Here is a 14596-nt window from a genome sequence, read left to right on the forward strand (position 1 = left end):
TGGCAGAGACACGCATCTGCCTTATGTATTCGTTTGATCACAAAGTCATCTAACACACCTATGGACAAGCCTGCCACCATCGACTGATTTAAACTGACAGCATGCATTGCCACCACCCCATTCCTCTCCAGGATACCTCCCTAAAAATTCTGTTTCAATTTATAGGCTTAAAATTCTGCTTCCGCCCAATCTCAACGAGCACATGAAAAGATGTAAGCTCAAAGGGCGAAGAACGAAAAGGAAAACGATGATTATCAGTTGGAAGGAGATGTATGAAGTACTGCATCTTCCATCATCCCAACGCACATGGCAGTGATGTATGGGGAATAAGATGCCTCAGTCAGAATGCATCTCTGGGTATGTGTTAGTGCTAATGTTTGTGTGTATGTGTGTGTGTGTGTGTGTGTGTGTGTGTGTGTAGGCCTGCGCCTGCATTTGTGATGGAGGCTGAGGAAATGTATTTTTAAAAGCATATCTTTAAAAAGCCCATCAATTTTTTATGAGCACTGGTACTGATCCCTTCTTACTGCTGGCCTCATAGTAGGGGACATGGACAGTAGTGCTGAGGTGGACTTGGCTGTACTAGCTGGTTAATACGAATTCTATTTCTCACTTTCTCTGACTAGATGAGGAATACATTATTCATAACTCCAAGGGAGCAGCAACTTGTCTATGGTAAATTCATCTTCCTCCTCTTCTCTCATCCTCCCCTCGTCTCACAATCTTTTTTTTTTTTTTTTCTAAATATTTTATTTCTGCAAAAAGGTCTGACGCAGCAGTGAATTCATCAGTGTCACTCCATTCAGAGGAGTGGCGCTCTTTCTGCCCAATGATTGACATATTTACACTCCCGTGGCAGAGCAGAGAGCTGGGCTGACGTTTTAATAATTACTTAATCACTCCTAACTACAGAATAATGTTCCTACTCTGATAATTTCAGGTTTCTCCACTTCCAGTGGTTGCAAACAGGGGGAGGTAATGAAAAAAAAGTCACAAATCTTTTTAAGACTTGCTACTTCCATTCTAGCTTCGCCAAGCTACACTGTAAGAACTTACTGCTTGCAGATGTGAACGTATGCATGGGAGATTGTGAGTCTTTGAGATAGATGTGATAGATATGAGTCATTGCATACTTTAACCCAAAAGGTCAATATCATGGTTTATCTTTCATCGGGTGGTTCAACAGACAGTATCCTTGAGGAAATCAAGCCTTGAAGAAAATGTAAGCTTAATGCAGAGCAGTTTCACGTGGAAAATACATAAAAAACTACATTGCTTTGTATACAACTTCGCCTGCTGAGCCAAAAGCTAAGAATTTCAGTCAAACTAATGTATGTTGTATAACCTTGCCCTTGTGTATAACACAAGGGCAAAAAGCATCAGGCAGCTATCCGTCTTACTCCAATAGAGGGCCAGTGGTAAGTAAAGAAAGACAGAGCTCACCTGATGTAATAGTCATTCCTGATGAGCAAGAGGTGCTGAAGGATCGACAAGAAGTAGGCTTCTGATCCAGTGTCTTTAACCATGTTGGACAGGAGATGGTACACCTCATTCATATCAGTAAGGAAGCAAGGTTAAGGCAAAAAAAAACATTATGGCAATGTGGTTTCTTAAGTTTATAAGCTATTAGTCAACTTGTTGAGAAGACACCCAATTTGAGTTCATTAGCAAACACTTGATGTAGTGGTTGCTACATTGCTGCTTCATTGCTCCTCTGTTTTTCATCATCTCTCTCTATAGCAATACTGCATTCTACGCACCTGAATAATTCTATAAATATTCAGCTTTTTTTTTTTTCTATTTTTTTCTCCTCAAGTATTCCGACAGGCATCATTGTGCACAAGCAAACGGAGCTGTGATTCCTCTTATCCTTTCTCTCTCCGGGGAGCTAAAAGAGTGTAAACAGCTAACTTGAGGAGGGGAATCGGCAATAAAGAATGCTCCCTCTGGTTTACCTGTCACTCTGAACCTTTCAAGACAGAGGAAATTAATCACATGAAAAGCCCATTGGTTTGAATATTTTAAGGCAAGAATGATGACAAGCCGATCATTCACAGGGCAGAAATATTGCTGAAATTCAGTTCCAGGATTGAAACTGACTTGTACTCAGGAGAGAAAATACATGTTATTAAACTTGCAAAAAGTATTGATTATGTGTCTTATGTCTACTCTCCCCAGGAGGAAGGAGTGATGGCTTTGATGTCAAAAACGGATGTTAAATCAGATTGTATTTTTTTTTCTATTTCTCCCATGTTTAGCTATCAAATGTTTACACGTGTTTCTTGAAGACTGATTGCTGAGTATTTGTTTTGAAAAACAACATATATATAGATACTTCCTATACTTCCTATACTTCAGACAAAACAAGCACTATGTTTATGGTCAGTTTCCTTCAGGGGTTTATGTTGCTCAAACTTCTGATAGCATTCAAAAAGCGTAGCTCTAATACGTAAATAACCTAGGACAATAAATAAACTTGAAGACTATGTAAATTGTTTGCTTGAGAAAGGAGGATTGTCCCATTGAGATTCATCTTGTTTTAAAAAATCTAATAAGCAAGCCTCTCAAATATGTGCATGCATGCAGAAAACAAGACGACTAAGGAGGTGGTACTGTGTTAGGCTGAGAAAAGATGAAAAATTGATTGCTGCCATAAAATGAGGTGTGGATTTGACAATTTGTGCTAAAATATTTACATACTGTAGAGATTGCAGCAACACTGTGGTGGCATATTTTATTATTCTCCTCCCTTCTGCTTTTGATAGAGAAAATACCAGTTAAATGCAGGGGATTTTTCAAATTTTGCAGGTAGTTGAGCTTGAGGATTCACAAATTGGACTAAAATGAAAGCACAAAGCTGAATAATAGGCCTGTTTGCCACAGCAATACTCATGTTTTTACCGCAAGCATTAGAATGCGTTATCATAGCTGATGTCACATGGATATATTAATGACAGGAACCTACACATATAATTTCTAATTATTAGGATTAAGAGGGGTCCAAGGACATGTCTTCAAGGGTTAATGGGAAGATTCAGTGACTGTTTTTCTCCCATTTCCCACAACAATTACTGATCTTCGGGTTTCATCAACAGCTGATGACTGATGACCGTCCAACAGAATATCAATAACAATTCACATAATTTATTTTCTGAGGAAAAACAGCACTCAACCATATTCTCCATTTCCCATGCTATCATCCACACTAAACAATCTTACAGCTGCTGAATTGGAGTAGATCGATTCTTTTAAATACTGTTTGACACTTTCCTATTAACTTCAACAATGTCTGTAATTAAACTCCTATCCCATATCAAATTTTTTGAGAGAGAGGGATGGGAATACAGGCTCCTCTAAAGTATCATTTCCCTCCCCTGTATTAGCTGAGGATGAAGCCTGGGAGAATTACCAGTCCTGTGAGATGCAATTATAGCCTCGCCACAGCAGCATTTGAGAGGACATAAGAAGGAGCCCAGACTGGGAAAGTATCCAACTAGCTACATCTATCACTAAGCTGCAGACATAAACCTCATGTAGAACAATGCCAATCCATTAGATGACTCCTTTTTCCTCTTCTTTTCTCTCTCTCTCCCTCCCTCTCTCTCCCTCTCTCTCTCAAAATCATGAATAAACATGAGTGGCAGTCAGGTGTGATGTAGACCAGTCAGTGGTGGGGTCAATCAATCACCATTCCACAGCCCATTAATATTCATTAGTGGCCTGGAGTCACCTCCTCAGCACCTGGACCTGGGCCGGACACAGAGGAGACGAGCCTCTCTCTGTTAATATTCATGAACCTGCCAGGAGAAACAAGACACATATATGCAATGCTCAGGTAGTACCTACGTGATGTCATGCATATATGTGTGTGTGTGTGTGCGTGGGCGTGTGTGTACTCGAACTAGGCAAGCAGAGGGGACTAAGGGGAGCCAGGGCATTTGCATCATGCTCGGAGCTCACAGATCAATACCACATTGTCCTTGGAAACAAACATTGGGCCTTCTCATTTGTGAACCTGCTCAAGCACGTCATTAATCCAGGTGCACTCTTTTCTCTCCATCTTTTCTCCCTCTCTCCCTCTCCCTCACCCCCTCCCCTCCCCGCTTGCCCTGCATGTGTCAACAGAAACTGTCACTCACAGCGGCACTCAGTGGCTGATTTTGCTGGTACTGGTACTGTGGGATTTGGTGGGAGAAAAAGATTGCTGGAATGAACATCTGTATCACAATGTCAGCGTCTGGTATGTCTACCCACAATGTCAGGCTTTCATACATACCCTTAGAGAAGATTTGTGAATTATTAAAAGGGTTCTTGTCTGGGATGCTTGAACAAGTTTCCAACCCTGGACTAAATTACTGCTCACTTCATCAACTACTACTCTACAAGTTTGGAGTTAAATGAACCTTGGTAGAGAACTGGAGGAAAAACTCACTTTTCTAAAATGGAAGAGCAAGAAAAGACGTGATAGTACTTAAGGGGAAGAAAATCTGACCATATAATATTACAGAACTCCACATAAAAATGTTTCCAAAACTTATACTGAGCATAACACCCCCCAAAAATGTAGGAACAGGAAAAATGTATGTTTTATATCAAAGTGATGAGAGGAGGAGAGCAGAGGTGGGGGGTGAAGATGACAGTTGTTTACCTAGTATATCTGGTCAGAGATGGAGCTCGATATGGTGATATGAATCCCCAAATCCTTCCCTAATGAACCTAGTCATGAGGGGCTTTGGCCTTTAAAGCTTGACCAAGCCCACAATATACACTCATCTCCTGCTGCCAGCTCTGCAGTTCCCATTCATTTGTACTGTATATTCATACAGAGGGGGACAAAAGGATATTCCATTTCGGCACGGATGTCGTCAAGGCGATGGGAGAGTTCGATAGAGTCTTCCTCCTTGTTCTCATTGAAGACCTTCAGCTGGATGTCTAGCTCCTCTGTCTCTTTTAGCTCCTAGAATGAGTCAGACATAGATAATTGAGAACGGGGAGCTATTCAAAAGGTCATCTTACACTGTATTTCTCTCTAGATATGAATAGCATTGGGGACATTGTATATAAACTGTCTGAAAATCATTTAGATATAGTTTGTTACTGTTCACTGCTTAAAAGTATTTGGGAATTTGAATCTAGATAGATTATGTGTTACTCTGAACTAATTATATTCTGGACAACTGTAACACCAGAATATCGGTTTCCCTGTTAAGGCTGTACAGAGAACTAGGAACCAAGTTGCCCTGAACCCCCTCAACTAGTTATTCCAGACTGTACCTATTCCTGCACACCTGTTCCTGCCACCAGGGGCTGTGGGGGTGCTCTTTACCACTTCTCTATGAATCACCGGCAGTGGAGTTTACAGACTGAGACAGGGCCAAATGTAACCCAATTTCTGCAGCTATCAATCACCCTGCACCGTTTTTTGGGTTCGCCATCTGTCTTAAGCAACGCTGGTTCGGAGAGAGGTGCACAATGCCACAAAAAGGAGGGGTAGGAGAGGAGCAGGAGGGCCAAAAACATGCGTCAAGGACTACAGGAACAAAACAAATTGTGTTTTCTTTTTTCAGTGGAGTTCACTTTTTCACCACTGCCAACAGCTACGCTGGCTCCTGAGCATAATTCATAATTAGATGTTGGGGCGTCAGCTTAAATGCCTGTATTAAAAGCGCCGAACGTGGCATTCATAAATGACTGTACACTGAGACTCTTTCATATCGGGGGGCAGAAATGAAGATAATTAAAGTAATGACAGTAATAATCAACAGGAGCAGCCGGGATGACTTATTAACAACTGGCACCGTGACACATTCACCCCACTCGCTACAAATGAGGGCTTGAGTGATGAGTGGGAGCTTGCTTGCCTTCGCCTCATGTGAAGATGTGTAGGCTCACTGATAATGATGCCAGCCAGAACCGTGATCAGTGATGTGGCGCCTAGCAGTGAAGTGAATACTAATAATAATAATAATAATAATGATAATAACAATAATATTGATAATAGTGCCAAATGGACATCAGACAGGAGAGGGTAACTAGGGTAATCTCAGATATATTCAGTGGGACTGTGGTGTTGTGTAGTGGCATAAGTCTCACTGCATAATATTATCTGAGATTAAGCTCATAAATTGCTTATTGCAGAAAAGGCAGAGATATGTGTCTCACATACATTGTATATTTAGTTAAGTTCTCAGGCTAGATGTTCTAGATAGAGTTAGGATGTATTTGAATCTCTAAAGTACCAATAGTGGAAAAAATACCAAGGGAGCAACTTGACTGTGTTTATGACGGAACAGAAATGATTGACATTGAAAATAGGAATGATTGGCAGTTAAATAAATATTTTGGGCCACGCCGGCTTCCATAACACCACCAGGAATATTACTGGAACATTATTTTTATTATTGTAGACAGCTCCTGTAAACATACCTAGGGCAATAATTAAATTATTGCACGCATGTAAATGATATAGTCATATTTTGTTCAATATTCTGATAACTCACAGGCAGGATCTTCTTGAGACCACATCTTAGGAATTCATTACGTAGATGTATCCTGAAGTCCAGGTCATCAGGGGAGGTAACCAGGGCGTTAATCAGCTGCATACAGGCAACCTGTGTGGTAGACAGGCGACAGACAGACACAAATGAGAACTGAATTAGAAAACAGGTTGATGACATCTCTTGCAAAGAATATCAAGTTATAGCATACAGGTATGTTTTAATGTGTTTGATTGGTGCTAGAATTGAATTAAAAGGATATAAAATGTATTATACAACAGGTAGGAGGAGAGGAGAGGAGGGGAGAGGAGAATCCATTTCCTGACCATAACGAAGACTACAGAAAAAGGAACTCAAAGACAGAAAGAGAGAGACTGTAGAAATTGGAGCTCTGGTGAGTCCATTGACCAGATGTGCATTATTAATTGATTTATTGGATAAGGAGAGAGGTGAAAGGAGTGTGCGGGGTGGGAGGGTGGGGGAGGGGGGGCAAGGGGAAATCGCTGATGGGTTTTAACGAGCTGTAAGGCGGCTCGGGGGAGCAAGCCCTGGGTAAGACAGAGTTTTCCTCAGACAGACAATCGATAACAAGCTGAAGGATTCCCATGGACGACACGTGAAAAGTTGTCTTTGGAAACCTTGACCCTCTGCACTACTGTCGGTGTGTATGTTTTATTAATAAGAGCCACAACAATGGGTGCTTTTTGTGGCATTTTTTTTTATTTTTCTGTTCTTTAAACCTACTACCAGTTGATGTTGAAACTTGATGACTTTAGTGACCCTGAGTCTCTTAGTGGTAGACTGCAGAGAGAGTGTAACATGAAACTGTCATAATCTAAACTGAATAATGGAACTGGAATAAACTTGTGTAAGGGGGCGAGTTGTTTTTCTCACGACACAAGACATGTTCCTCCAGCTCTAGATTAGCCAGTCAATCGGCACTCCCTCACCTCATATTCAGTCATCCTCGCTCGCCCGGTGTTAGATATATCTTTGCAACTGTGGTGCTATCTATGTGTAACAACAAAAAAATTTGCTGCCGAATATTTTAGTTACAATTACATTGAGCTACCAAAGCAGTTTTTTGCGTATCAGGTGTAGAATTTATAAAGTTTGCCTAATACTAATGAAACGGCACTCCCTCACCACGATTTCAGTGATGCAAAATGAATTTGAGAATGATATATTGAGGTAAATATTCTACACACAGGGGCTTTAAAAATGACCAATGGAGTTTTCGTCCAGTATTGGGGCTAGTGAGCAACAACAAAAACACTTATCACGTGGTTTTAAAGCACATACACGGGTTTGTACAAGCACAGAGCTGACATAGTTTGCATGCAGGGTAACAATGGTCTCTCCTGTTGCCTTCCCTTGCATCCTAGATATTTTTTTCTACACATTTTCTTTCTACATTTCATTTTTTTTTTTTTACATTTTTTCTTCTTTTGTTGATTACACTCCACTAGTCCATACCCAGGGACACGTGTGCCACAACTACGTGCAGACTTCCGGGGATGCGCGTGCCACAACTCCGCGCAGACTTGCCAAAAATGCGCATAAACAGCGTAAATTTGGAAAAATTGAAAAATCAGCTTTGTCAGTCCCTGCCTATGCCAATGCTCAATGCCCATGTGCGGTTTCAGATTGATTGGCCAACCCATTGAGGAGCAAAATGGATGCAGACAGACAGACAGAAGGACAGAGTTTTCCTCATTTTATAGTAGGATGTTCTTTTAATCCATTACAGCTACAATCATACACGCTAAAACACATCTGTTTATGCCTGGTGAATGCAGAACAATAGCCACCTGGAGTGAACAGCATTGGTTTGTTTTTCTCTGTTTTACCCTTAAGTTGTAGCAGCAGGACATCAAACAAGTTTATGCTAGCCAGGTGAAGGGAAAAAAGGCATGTTGTTATGCCATACAGACATATGTCAGATATGTTCCCTCTGGAAAGCACAAGCTTGTTTCAGTGAAGGATGCACTGCCATTGAGAGTACGCCACTAGTGCCAGGCACCAGAAACATGGCAGACTTCTCCATGTTCCAGCAAGGCTTGAGGGCCTTTAAGCAAGATCTGTGCACTGAAGCCTGACATTTTACCCACCAGAGGCCATAAACATAAAAGAAACCTCACCAAATCTTCACAGGATTTATGTGAGTGAGGAAACCCATGGAGCTCATGAAAAATTCTTTCTCTTCTCCTGCATGCAGATTGATACTCACATCAAACACCTCAAACACACCTCAGTCATGTATTGTGGAATGGGATTTGGTTGGACTGGGGGGGCTGTGGCATTAACTGTGTTAGGTTTAGAGAGCTGCAGTGGTGCCATGGGGGGGTTACAAACAGTGTAATTAAAAGTGGCACTGCTGAGATGGTTTTAAAGTTGGAATGTCGGCTTTCTCTGTTGCTCGGCAGTGGAGCAAAGCCTGAACCAAGGCAAAACACATTTTAATCACATTAGCAAAGTCTGGTTCTACGGCCCATCACAGGTTTTGGAAAAAAAAAGTCTATTAATTTCCTTAAACCCTCTGCATCAGCAAAGTATTTTAATTTACTTCACAATTAGCAGAGCTTCATTTCATTAACAGCAAATTTTTAAAGGAAAAAACAACTGCCTCCTAATCAAAAGGATTTCTACTTCCTCTGCCCCCCCCCCCCCACCCCACCCCATTTCATCAGTTTCCTTCATGACTTCACAAACCCTGAAATTAGAAAAGTAACTCCTCTGTGTTTTGTTTCACAAAAACATGGTGTAAGTGGGATTTTTGTTGTTGCTGTTTTTTATTTTGTTCCACTATTGAAGGATACTAGCAAAAATGAAGACAGGTGCTTTATAGTTGCCCTTTCGCATTGGGTCCTCTGAGACCTAACTTGACAACAGCGAGAAAAAAAAAAATAGGGGAAAGTATTTGTCGGATGTGGGGAAAAATGAGAAAGTGAGTGAGGGAGAGAGAGAGAGAGAGAGAGATGGGGAGGGGGGGGGGGGAGAGAAAAAGCTTAGAGGAAAGCAACATCTCTCTGCTGTTTTTTTAATATTATTTTTTCTGGTGTTCACAAAGAGAATGGAGCGGTTCAGTAGAGTTACTCAGTGAAGCAGGTGCTGTTGATTAAAGTGGTGGCAATGGAGCTCCTGGTGCATTTCAATAGCACTGCAATTGGCTCCCATCACGCGCTAGAGGTGCCGGGGGTTGACAAGTGGACACAAAGACAGGAAAGGAGGCAGAGGAAAATGCATGTAGGAAGACAACAGGGGCCGAGGTACAATGGGCCCCAGAGTGACACAACTGTCAATTTCTATCTGGTCCCAGTATCAAACATGGGCTTCAAGACAAAAGGCCATTTGTGCGAATGACATTGAATTGCACCAGGTTTCTCTCCGTTGCACATGGCGAAACTCCTGCTGTTATTTGACTCTTCTATTGCTTCATGAGCTTTTGTGGATGAGTTGTTTGTTTCTTTCAAGTTCATGACTTTGGGGTGGTATGAATCAGTGTGTATGATTATTCAATTCATTATGAAAAGTATGCTAGAGAACAGTAGAGCTGATGCTCATTATAGAGTAAACAAATCTATAGTGTAAGCCTGCCATACAAGGTGTCTAGTATTTAAATACAAAAACAGTGTTTACTGTATTTGACAGTCATTAGATTGACCACTGAACCGTTAAATTTACTTTTATCCTTTGAAAAGAAATAATCCAATAAAAGGGTCGTGCTGAATCCATGATGAATATTATATTGTGATGTTAAATGCTAAATGTGAATTTTCTTAACCCAGGATTGTGTGTGTGTGTGTGTGCGTGTGTGTGTGTGCGTGTGTGTGTGTGTGTGTGTGTGTGTGTGTGTGTGTGTGTGTGCGTGTGCGTGTGCGTGTGCGTGTGCGCGTGTGCGTGTGCCTGTGTGTGTGTGAGACTCCTAACCTGGAGCTGCTGGGCCTCGTGGTTCTCCAGTCCCTCCACAATTGGAGCAAATCTCTCCTTGTTGTTCCTCTCTGCAGCAATAGTCATGGCAGCTAGAATCTTATCCAGGCTGGAAGAAAACAGAGAACAGGGAGCAGGCAAACACAAAAGTCAACAAATGCTTTTATCACCTCACTGACAGGACATTTACTCACAATTTTCAACTCAAACACCATGTTTCTTATCTCCCCTGCGTCCTGGTGTGGACATATTTAGCCTGCCTTTGGTCACCCTGACCAATTCTACTGCTCTCCATCTCTTTGTAGCCGGTCTATTATTGCTACAATATCAAATTTTGATGCCTTCGTGCTCGTTGCTAAGGTGACAAGAAAAAGGCTTTTTTGCTGATATGATCAGTTGTCAAAGCAATTGTAGTAAAATGCATTTGGCTGGGCCACTAAGGGTGCAAATTATTTCAATGACTGACAGACTAATGTGCAAATACACCTATTGAGAAGGTAAGCAATTGAGAGTACTTGCAAGGGCTCAAGGCAGCTCTGCTTAGCACCTATGAATAGTGAATTGGACAATATCAGACTCCAAATTGCGAACCAAGGAGAAATGTTATGTTTTATGTGATATGTGTAATAAGCATATGTAATCATGTCATTAGAAGGTCACCCTCTCTCTCTTCCTCATTGTAAAGCCACATCTAGCCTTGATGAACTGAGAAAAGCCAACAGCTAAGGCAAGATGAGGCAAGATCATTTAATGTATCTGCCCCTCCTCTGATCATAGTCATGTATATGACTCTGACAAAAAAAAGACTAAGTCAAATGTTGAGGGCAGGGATCAACCCATTTATGTGTGTGTCTGTGTGCTTGTGACAGCCCATGGAGTTAAGACTACCTTAGCTTGCAAACATGTATAATCACACATTTTTAGAAGCCTCGCTATTTTTATTAGCTTTTATCAAGCAGAAAAATAATAATTTCAGGATGTCAAAATACAAATAATTGCTTTGTGAGCAGGGGAGATCATGTGTCTGACCAATAGCAGTGTCTGTGTGGAGTAAGCCCGACAGAGATAAATGAAATGGCCATGCTCTCTGATAGGGGTTAGAGAGTCACAGACAAGCGTGGGGGGCTGCATACTGAGTAGCTTTTAAGTCAGTTCAGACGGTGCCTCAAAACAGGACTACATAGATCTGCTTAACTTGTCCTGTTCCCTTTTGATGTTGTCAGCTAAAGTGGGTGTTGAATATGAGCCAGCGTCACAACATAGGCTGTCAGAGAGGTTTCTGATCAGGAAAGATAAGCCTCAGCTCTTTTGGCTCTCATTTGTACAGCGTGTGTACATTTTAATGCAAGGCTGTGATCATGGGGAAGATCAAGATGTTAACGTCACCCTGTTCTTGGTTACTTTAGGAGAGAGGGAGACAGATATGTGTGTACTGTTTGTGCAAACTGTATGTGCGTATGTCTGTGTGTGCTGAGTCTGTGTCTGGAGATTTGTGTGTACCTTCTCTATCACAGTGGTAACTGTGATAGAAGATATTCAGTTCCTAAAAAATAATTTTGGGTTAGGAAATCATGCACACAGCAAGGGTCAGAGCCACAACCAAACAGGCCTATTTGGATGGTCAGAGATGTGAGACACATTGCTGAACTCAGCTTCTCCAACACAATTTGCAGGTTTGTTTATTTCCACCACTGCATGCAGACTGACTTTGAAGTGCCATTGTTATTCTAGTCCAGCTCTGTCGGAAACACAATAAAAAACACTCCTCTGGATTCAATTTATAATCTGTCAGCCAGGCTGTGTGTCCATGGCAAACTACACTCAGCAGGTCAACACATTAAACAGACTAAACTGCATCATCTGACCCGACAGATTTCTATGCTACCTGAGGTCAGCTACAAATGCAACACAGGGGCATTCAGTGGGTAAACATGTATACATGTTATGCGATCTCTGTATGAGAACATACCACCCGGTGGGAGAAGCTCTCAGCAGAGTAGTGACATTCTAATGCTTATAGGAAGAAGTGGTCCTTTTCTTTGTTTTCAGCTGTGGCCTCTATGTTTCCCGTCCTTTTAGAAAACATCACAGAGGATGTAACCGTTTCAGAGATGGACCTCATTTTCGACAGTATTATCTCACAACTGCTGTCATTCAAAGTTCTAAGCCACAGCAATGTTGTTCTTGTCTTGCAATGCAGTCTTGCTATGGTGTTTCCATATACGCTGTGAACTGACAAGGTGAGAAACCACGTCTCCTACTCAACAGCGATTTGTCAAAGCAACCTGACTTTCAGCGGAAACTAGTTCCTCCAAAGCTACCAAAGGCTGTGACAAAATCCTTATCTTAATGAAGATTCTGTTGAGAGCAATTACATGTTGTGTGGGTGGACATTTGATAGGCTATCTAGAAATATGTTCGTTTAATAAAACGTAAGACACAAGAGCAGTATGTCGGCAAGGGCAAGATTTGTGAGAAAGAGTGTGATGAGCGATCAGGTAAGGTAGATTCAACTCACATGTTTTCCTCTCCAATGATACAGACAGCAGATAGGATTTTGACAATCTCAGTCATCATGTTGGTCTGTTTAGGGTCAATCGCCCGTGCCAGCAACAACAGGCTCCGCTCATCTCCCAGAATCCTTTGCAGTCCATACTGTGAGACATGGAGGGGAGGAGGAAGGTGAGAGAAAAAGTCCATTGGGTATAAATTAATGAGAGCATTTGCATTCATGGAGAACTTTCACTTCAAGTTAAAAAATGAATTATACAAAAAAGCTCTAATGTAAGTTATAGTTAGCCTTAATTCTCTTTTAAGGAGGGACAACGAGGCCATGGGAGAAAATGGAGACGATGATGAATTAATTCAATTCAGGACAGGACTATAGGGACAAATACTTATAGTCTCCTCTACCTTTAAATCTCCCCACAACGCAAGCAATGGGTAGAGATGACCACGTGTGGGGATTGAGTTAAAGGGTAGCAATATCAATAGTTCATCTATCCTTGAAATGTGTGCTACTTTTGAGAAATGAGTCAGACCTTCCCAAAAAAAGATAATTAAAAGATGGGCAACAATAGGCTCAAAATGGTAAAATTAGCTTCGCTTTACTATCCCATTATCCCAGTTGTCAGACATTGAAGCCAGGTTTGAAATCCTGGCCACCTGGACTGGTAGTGCAATTTCTTAGGATGGTTAACATAAGAGTGCAAAGAATGGGCTTATATGTCCTTGGCTGTACCTTTTTTTTTAATGATATTTATTACTATTTATTACTATCACATCCCTACTATTGACTTATAGGATATTTATACAACTGAACTACTTCATTTATTTCAGGACTACATCCGAATGATACCATTTCAGCAATGATCTTAAATTATGATACTAATTTACGTTCCCTCTTTATCTAATGAACATTCTATTGAATGGATTCAATGGATAGGCATTTTTCTCCGTCAACTTATACAAACCTTATTGTTCATGAAGGCCTTCAAGCACTGGATGAGTTTGTGCTGGTTTCTTTTATCAATATTCTCTTGCCTGGAAAAACAAGAGCAATTCAAAAGAATATTGAGACAGCATATGCATAGAATAGGGCATAATAAAAATATGAGATACTGGGTAATGTGGTGTTATCATGGGAGATCACTCACTGTTTCTTGTCCAGCAGCTTTTCCAGAGCGTCCAAAAGAAGACCAAGACCCTCATGGCCAAAGTTATTCACCCAGCTAGAGATAAGTCACAGACAAAAAAGAAAACAGTTATACAATATTCAGTCAATATTCTCATTACCCAGCTAGTCTACTGTAAGGCATACTGATTCATAGAATACAGCAACAACAAACAGTTATTGTAAGAAATCAATCATTCAGAAAAATATCATGGATTCAACACTCACTAGGAGAAATTGACTGTCCTCATTATTCTGAGTGTTTTTAACTCCTAATTGAGGGAGCTGCAAATCAAAAACCACCCTCTTCTCCGTGATGCTGAATATAGGTTGAATCACATTTAAATAGTACCCATTTACAAGCAAATGAACACCCATCCATCTTAGCTAGTGTTCCTGTGGCTTAGCAGTTTGCATCCAGGCCCCCCGTGAGCAGCTATGTTCCTGCGCCAAAAGATTAAGCAATGCGAGAAAGATAACACTGTAATCGATAATG

The 14596-nt window shown here is 41.1% G+C and overlaps 1 protein-coding gene across 1 annotated transcript in view; it reads right to left on the reverse strand.

Annotated features, from left to right (window-relative positions):
* Window positions 1-14141, reverse strand: part of LOC139654121 (protein diaphanous homolog 2-like) — a gene marked incomplete at its 3' end in the record, with an annotated part of 136222 nt that extends 122081 nt beyond the window's left edge. The window contains exons 1-7 of the mRNA XM_071531159.1: window positions 14084-14141; window positions 13901-13970; window positions 12946-13082; window positions 10428-10536; window positions 6501-6611; window positions 4845-4957; window positions 1444-1560 (exon numbers count right to left, since the gene is read on the reverse strand). Of these exons, the coding sequence (XP_071387260.1) occupies window positions 1444-1560; window positions 4845-4957; window positions 6501-6611; window positions 10428-10536; window positions 12946-13082; window positions 13901-13912 (599 nt within the window). The remainder of the gene's footprint in view (window positions 1-1443; window positions 1561-4844; window positions 4958-6500; window positions 6612-10427; window positions 10537-12945; window positions 13083-13900; window positions 13971-14083) is intronic.
* Window positions 14142-14596: the final 455 nt, after the last annotated feature.

This window comes from Centroberyx affinis, unplaced genomic scaffold (genome assembly GCF_046629955.1).
Source record: "Centroberyx affinis isolate AG114_WGS23_722 - 3 ecotype Tasmania unplaced genomic scaffold, CSIRO-AGI_Caff_v1 ptg002046l_1, whole genome shotgun sequence".
Taxonomy (NCBI): domain Eukaryota; kingdom Metazoa; phylum Chordata; class Actinopteri; order Beryciformes; family Berycidae; genus Centroberyx; species Centroberyx affinis.